At 41.8% G+C, this 7827-nt stretch overlaps 1 protein-coding gene across 1 annotated transcript; it reads right to left on the reverse strand.

Moving 5' to 3' along the window:
• Positions 1-348: 348 nt before the first annotated feature.
• On the reverse strand, positions 349-7594 carry TOMM5 (translocase of outer mitochondrial membrane 5). The gene is made up of 2 exons (XM_069236380.1): positions 7315-7594; positions 349-814 (listed from the first exon to the last, which is right to left on the reverse strand). Exons 1-2 carry the CDS (start codon positions 7436-7438, stop codon positions 780-782), a joined length of 159 nt encoding a protein of 52 aa, XP_069092481.1. The 5' UTR covers positions 7439-7594; the 3' UTR covers positions 349-779.
• Between the last annotated feature and the right edge of the window lie 233 nt (positions 7595-7827).

The following is a 7827-nucleotide window of genomic DNA, read 5'->3' on the forward strand; positions in this document are numbered from 1 at the left end:
TGACTTATCACTTAGAACCCAACTGTACTCTGAAGTAGATGTGGTAGTAAATTAGGGCAGGGGCAGATACCAATACGTCGTAGCCCATTTTTTTTTTTTTAGAGTAGCATTTATTTAAATAGGAACCCCTTTTAGATTGTGAAACAGTAGGATTCGTTGTGTTTGTTGTTTAAAAGTTCAGGGGACTACAGACCCTTCCCTGCAGCTCTTTGGTTGTTTTACCATTCAATGAAAACTCAGGCGAGATGCAATTATAGTATGCTGTGCAATAGGTCAGTTTGCTCCTCATGTCCGTATCCCTGTATCCAAGAAATACCTGTTGTAATAAAAATATTTAGAACAAAAACATAGTAACTCAAGATTTGTTTTTAATTACCATAATTACACCACCAATCCTGACAATTGGCATATTCATTTAATGAAAAAAGTATACCATCATCATCATCTAACTTCCATCAAACATATTCTTGCAAACTGATGTAATAAAACATAACCTTTGGTTGAAACGGCCAAGTTTACATTAGCATGGCTTAAACATCCAAGCCGTAATGTTATTGAAAGTTCACACAGCAAAATAAAAATGTATTTTCTAGTTGTAAAATGAAAGCATATGGCAAAAACATGTTTCAAGGTACCAGAACACCTCAACAGAAGCCATTTACGTAGTCCCTAGGAATAATTTGTCTTTGAAAAGATGCAAGAGTCTGTTGCACAGAAGGCCTCCTGGCTGGTTTTGTTGAGACGTTTTCATTCCATAGTCTCTGCAACTGCCCTCTTTTTCATATGCTATCCAACTTCTTTAAAATGAAGGGTGCTATTAAAAAGAAAAAAACGTAACATTGTTAGGGTTATGACGGCTGTTCACTTTGGACACACTAAACATGGGTTAGATACTATTTTAACTTTAAGGCGACAAATATTATTGAATACCATACACAGTATAGACAGTTCAACTGCCATTCAATGGCCAATTAATCCACCATGAAATCCCTCTGAAAACTGTTTAAGCAAGGCATTAATTCCTACCTAATAGTTATGTGCTTATGTAGACTAACTTATTAAGCAGGGGTGACTAAAGTCATTGGCAAATTTTGTGACATAATGTAACATACCGTAGCGGCATTTGATCATTGAAACAACGTATTACTGTCTCGACAAAGTTAATCCTGTTAGTACCAGTTAATGTCTGAATACTTAAAATTCAAGCTAAACAAGTTAAATCATTATTCACATAAATTACATGGGACAGTGTCACCTGGTAAGCCAAAATAACATTGTGGATCAAAAAGAGAGCTGGAAACCCTTGCGTAGAATTGGTTTCCTGTAATGATGTAACATGGCTCCATGCCAGAACACTGGGCATGGAACCAGCTTGTTCTGAGGTTCTGTGATGCAGGGTTCTCTAGATGACAGTTGATATGCTGGCTGTTGGTTGAGGCTGTAATAAATACATCCTACCACATATCTTCATCTGGTGTGGATTCACATTATTACACTGGCGACGAAGGTGGGATAAAAAGGAACCCAGAGGAAGGGACAGCCTCAACAACAACAAAGAAGGAAGAGCTTGGATTATTTAAGAGAAAAACGGAGATAACTTACAGAGACGTGCTGGGAGAGGATCGAGCGTCTTACAGCATGTTCTAGCGGAGAAAAGTGTGAAATTGCGGTTGTAGGGGCTTTGTGGAAAGCTGTTTGAGCATTTACTAAGAATCAAAGTGGTCTCTGGATGCTTCACGACGTCAGAAGGTCAGTGAGCAATTGAAAAAGGACTGTAAGCTGTGGGAATTGTTGGCGGCCATCTTGAGTGTGGTGAAAGGAGAAAAACAAGCCAGATTGACTGAAGAAAATAGACTGGATGTTTGGTTGCGGCCATTTTGAGTGAGGAAAACGATCAGAGATTGCTCAAAGAGAAAGCAAGCCCAACTGCCTGAAGAAAACGGACTAAATGTTTTGTGGCGGCCATCTTAGATGAGGAAGAAGGAATTTTTTTTACAGCGCAATTGTTGGAGGACATCGAAGAAGAACATCGACGGTCTATTGGAAGTTGAAACTTAGACGGAGACTGGATAAGGATCACTATATTGGTTTGTGGTCACGGGAATATACATTTCTTTGGAAACTTTATTGCACTTGTGGAATACAAGTATTGGGCGTTGTAAAATGAAGTAAACTGAAAAGGTCGTCTCTGCGGTGACAAACACACCTGAAGACCCGTGTTTGATATAGCGGCATTGTGCTGGGACATACGGTGACTGGGAAACCTTTTGGACTTTAAGTACTTTTAGCAACTAGTAGGGTTTGGAATATATTGTGGGGAAGAAGTGTTTTACACCTCTTGTGAGTATGCAGAATGTTACGGCACCGCCGTTTTTCTTGTCAGATCCAGGAGAACCGGTTATTAAGTGGAAGAAATGGAAAAAGATTTTTGAGAATTATGCCAGGGTGTGCGGTACGAATTTGAGTGGTGAAAGGAAGCAGGCACTTTTGTTACATTGTTTAGGGGGTGAAGGACAGGAGGTGTTGGAAAATCTACCTCCATTGTCGCAAGCTGATCAGAGGGGGTTGAATGTGTATGAAATATGTGTAAGACAACTAGATTTACATTACTTGCCAAAGATTAGTACTATTATGGAAAGGTACCATTTTGGTTTGCGGGAGCAAGGGAAAGAGGAGAGTGTTGAAGAATATATTACGGCGTTACGGAAGTTGGCTTCAAGTTGTAAATTTGGGGCGTTGGTAGAAGAAAGGATTAGAGATCAGTTTGTGCTGAGGTGTTGCAGTGATAAAGTGAGGGAAGAACTCTGGCTAAAGGACGAGCCACCTTTGGATGAGGTTGTTAGTATTGCAAAAAGGGTAGAGCATATGTTAAAGTGTGTTGGAGAACTAAGTAAAGCACATAAAGAAGACAAGGTCAGTGTAAAAGCACAAGAAGTGGAGTGTCAAATCATACAAAAAGATGAGAAGAAAAAAAAGTATGAGGGTGTCCGTGAGAAAGGTGTTGTAATTGAAAATAGCGCAGAAAAGACACAGGGGAATAGGAGGTTTGCAACACCTTTTCAAGGAAATTGCTACAGATGTGGAAGATTTGGACACATGGCTAATGCAAGTGAGTGTCCTGCTAATAGGATTACTTGTAATGTTTGCGGAAAAAGAGGACATTTTGGGAAAAATTGTAGGATGAGGAATAGGAGAAATTCTAGATCAGAAATAAAGGAAGTCAGTTTTCAAGTTAGTGAGAGTGAGGTGGAACATCCCTCTGAATGGGTTTTGGTGGGGGATGTTAGAGTCAAAATGAAATTTGATTCGTGCTCTCACATCACGTTTCTCTCAAAGGATCTTTTTATGAAGAATTTTCAAGGAAGGAAGAAACTGTTCAAACCTAATATTAAACCTACGGGTTATGGTGGGTTGCCAATTAAGTTATTAGGTTATTTTTATGACTGCATTGAGTACAATGGTAGGTTCACTGATGCTAGGATTTATGTTGCTGAGAGGGGTGATAATTTGTTGAGCTGGAGTCATCAAGCACGTTTGGGTGTCATTCTCAATCCTAATGCACATCCATCTGTTCAGGTACAATCTATTGAGGGTGACGAAAACAAGTTTGTGAGAGCTTTTGGGGAATTGTTCAGTGACACCTTGGGGTGTTTAAAGGGGTACAATCACCATATTAAGTTGAAACAGGGCGCAGTACCAGTTGTGGCAAAAGTTAGACGCATTCCCATTTGTGTCCAAGACGCTGTACAAAAAGAGATAGATAAATTGTTGTCCACTGGTGTTATACAGCCTGTAGAGGCAACGGAGTGGTTAGCTCCCATTGTTGTGGCACGTAAACCAAATAATGAAATCCGTCTATGTGTGGATCTTCGTGCCTTAAATAAAGAAGTGGTGGTTGACAAGTTCCCACTTCCCAATATTGAGGAATTAGTATCATCGTTGGATGGTGCTTGTTATTTTACCACTCTGGATATGGCATCAGCATACCTTCAGGTTCCGTTGAGTAAAGAGTGTCAAGAATTAACGGCTTTTATTACGCCAATGGGGGCCTTCAAGTTTTTGCGTATGCCGTTTGGGCTGGTTTCTGCGGCCTCAGTATTCCAGAGGATTATGGAAGATCTTTTTAAAGGCATTTCAGGCGTAAAGTGCTACCAGGATGATGTATTAATATGTGGGAGAGACGTGAGAGAACATGATGAGAGGTTGCATGCTGTGCTTAAAAGGATGCTTGATGCTGGGTTATCTCTTAGGCGAAGCAAATGTAAATTTGGAGTCACTGAACTAGACTATTTGGGTCATCATATTTCACGGCAGGGGGTGAGTCCTAAAAAGGATTTGGTGGACACTATCGAAATGTTAAAAGAACCGTGTACAAAAGATGAGGTTTCTTCATTCTTAGGTATGGCAGAATTTTATAACAAATTTATACGAAATTTTGCAGATAAGACAGTAAATCTAAGGAAGTTGATGTGTAAGAATGCAGAGTTTGTTTGGACGGAAGAGTGTGGTACAGAATTTAAACAAGTAAAAAATGATCTCAGGAATGCACCAAACTTACAAGCTTTTGTACCTGGGAATCCCACTTTCATTGTTACTGATGCGAGTATAAAGGGGCTGGGTGCTCTTCTTTTTCAGATCAGGAAGGGCCAAGAGGTGCTAATAGCTTGTGCTTCAAGATGCTTGAAAGGGGCAGAGACAGGGTATTCTGTTATAGAGAAGGAAGCGTTGGCAATTTTCTGGGCCATAAACAAGTTCAGAAAATTTGTGTGGGGATCTTCTTTCGTAGTCAGGTCTGATCATAAACCCCTGAAAGAAATTTTTGAGAAGAAGGGTTTGGACTCAATTTCCTCGAGGATCAGGAGATGGGTCATTTCCTTACAGGAGTATAACTTCATGTTTGAATACATTCCGGGAAAGACAAATGTAACGGCAGACTGTCTGTCGAGATTGGTGGAGGTGGTAGGGAATGATAAATCTCAGTATGAAAATGATCAATGTGATGCCGAGTGTGGCATAAGAGTTTGTGATTTTACGCTGGGGGCTGTAAAGGAAGATGAATGGAGGGATGAGTTGCAAAAGGATAGTGAATTGTGTTCTGTGATGTCTCTTTTGGAACAGCATAAGTCTCGAAGTCTGGTTAAACCTTGGTCGTTAGTTGCGAATGAGTTAGCCGTTGTTGATGGTATTCTAATGAGGGGCACAAGAATGATTCCCCCATTGAGTTTGAGAGAAGTCATCTTGAACATGGCTCATGAAGGGCATATGGGCATTTCTAAAACCAAAGAGCGCATCCGTCAGGATTTCTGGTGGCCTGGATTAGATTTGATGGTGGAACGTACTGTTAGGGAGTGTACACCTTGTCAAGCTAGTGATAAGGTGCTCAAACCAAGATGTTCACCTATGGTTTTTAGAAGTTTACCAAAAAGTCCATGGGATGAATTAGCTATCGATATTGTGGGGCCATTGCATGGAGAACATCAGACTCCTTACCTGTTGGTGTTGCTGGATTTGTATTCACGATGGGTGGAGGTGAGTTTGGTGAGAGAGATCACTTCTCAGTCTGTGATCAGTTTTTTAGAATCTGTGTTCAAACGCGAGAGTTTTCCTAACTCTATTCTTTCTGACAATGGTCCGCAGTTCTGTTCAGATGGAGGAGTATTTTGTGAAATGTAGAATTGTACATAAAAAAATTGCATTATATCATCCAGAGGCGAATGGTGCTTTGGAGAGATTTAACAGGACTTTAAAAGAGAGTATACAATTAGCAAAGGTAAACTGTTTAGATTGGAGAAAGGAACTGCAGGGTCGTATAACAGCTTACAGGTACACCCCTCATGCATCAACGGGGAACTGCTCAGGGGAAGGTCTCCAAATACTTGTTTGTGTTCTGGCTGGATGGTTGCTGGGAAGGGTTTGAAAAACAATGGTATTGGGGAATGGAGAGACAAAGAAGTGTCTCTGCAAAGCAAAAGGAAGATTTATGTTGATAAAAGGAATAATGCGAAAGTTACAAATTTTGAGGTTGGAGATAAAGTAAAGGTCAAAGCTCCTGTTGGGTGTCAAAATTGGTCAAAATATACCTCTCCAAAAACTATCATTAAGCTGTTTAAAAATGCTGTCAAGACGGATGATGGTCGCATCTGGAATCATAGTTGTGTAGCACATTTTGGGGGGTGTGGTGTGGCCGACAGGAGAGATGATACTTCTTATCGTTTTCCCTCTGACATTGATTTAAGGTCTGATCATACTCGTAGGAGTGTCAGAACACGCAGGTTTCCTTTACATTTGCGTGATTTTGTGTAGTTCTTTCTACTCTCTTTTTCTTTCTGTTCAAATGTGTTTTTGTTCTCATGTTACTTCTGTTCTAATGTAAAGAGGAAGAAGTGTAATGATGTAACATGGCTCCATGCCAGAACACTGGGCATGGAACCAGCTTGTTCTGAGGTTCTGTGATGCAGGGTTCTCTAGATGACAGTTGATATGCTGGCTGTTGGTTGAGGCTGTAATAAATACCTCCTACCACATATCTTCATCTGGTGTGGATTCACATTATTACACTTCCATACCGTAGGTGGAGCCGCTGCACCACCGATATTCATAATGATAAAGTGTGAAAACACACCATGACAAGAGCGGTAGACTGAAAACATATGTTTTGGTTGATGGGGGGGGGGGGGGGGGGGATCAGGGAGGGACGGGGGACGCAGTGATTGGCACAAGGCCCTCAAGACCGACCCTCCACTCACACGGCGAAAAGCGATTATAAGTTGACAGAGCTACAATAAATAATTTTTGTTTTTAAAGTGCGGGAGTACGGCACAGGAGTGGAGGCACGTACCACGACACTGCAAATAGGACAGGTGCTCTAGAAGCACTTAATACAAGTAGTCGCACCCTATTCTGCCATTTGATTATGGTGAGATAATAAAGAAGCTAGTTTGTAAAAGCATGAGTGCCGACAGTGCGCTCTTTATCTTATGGCAATTCCCAGGTCATGCAAAACAATTGAGTAGGAGCTGAGCTAGGTTACATGTCATGTGAGGTCATTTGCTGATACGACACTGTCGTGCTAAAGGTCGTGTGCTCCCAGTTTCCAATAACGTCCTAATTAAGATCACGGTTTCTGAAATTCGCAAAATGATCCCCTTTTTTGTCACAAACTGCTGGCAAAAATGGCACCGCTTGGAAAATACTAATTAAAAATCAACAGGCACGACTTTTTCATATTGAAGACAGCTGTCTCCAAACACAGCGACCACTGAACATGACGTGCTGCCTGCCTATCCCCAACACATCCCTTCCCTCTTTACTCACTGATCCGCAGTGCCACCACGTAGAGCAGGAAATTCCGCACAGAGGAAAGGACGTCTTCACGCATTTTTCTCTTCGTCTCCTCAGGGTCCATCTTTGGGCCACCCATACCTTCCAAGCGCATCATCCTTAGGGTTCTGTGCGAGCACTAAAAAGTGGCACTAATAAGCTTTTCAAGGTGTCCGGGTCCTCACGCACACACAGCTTCTATGACCTGCCGTCACGCTGGATACCGCGCATGCGCGATTTCCCCAGAGTCGCGCTCTTTACGTCACAGGCGCTCTGAGCCTACGCTCTGTTCAGAAGCCTTGACGAACTTACTATTGGTGTACTTGGTACAAAGGGGCTGGCTAAATGAGAGCATATGCAATAGAGTGAAGAAACATGGACCAGAGTGCCACTCGTCCGTAGCTTCCGGTGACGCCAACTAGCTAGCGGCGCCTGCGGGATGTAGCTCTCAACAACCTGGAGGAGGGTTAGGAGGTGGGGCGTGGACCCAGATTGACACTTGTGCGG

Source organism: Pleurodeles waltl, chromosome 1_2 (assembly GCF_031143425.1).
Source record: "Pleurodeles waltl isolate 20211129_DDA chromosome 1_2, aPleWal1.hap1.20221129, whole genome shotgun sequence".
Lineage (NCBI taxonomy): Eukaryota > Metazoa > Chordata > Amphibia > Caudata > Salamandridae > Pleurodeles > Pleurodeles waltl.

Excerpts from the sequence above, each read along its gene's own strand:
- TOMM5 (XM_069236380.1), bottom strand. The coding sequence starts at position 7,438 with ATGATGCGCTTGGAAGGTATGGGTGGCCCAAAGATGGACCCTGAGGAG. Across the intron at positions 815-7,314 it reads CGTGGTGGCACTGCGGATCA|CACCCTTCATTTTAAAGAAG; the intron begins GTGAGTAAAGAG and ends TCTTTTTAATAG.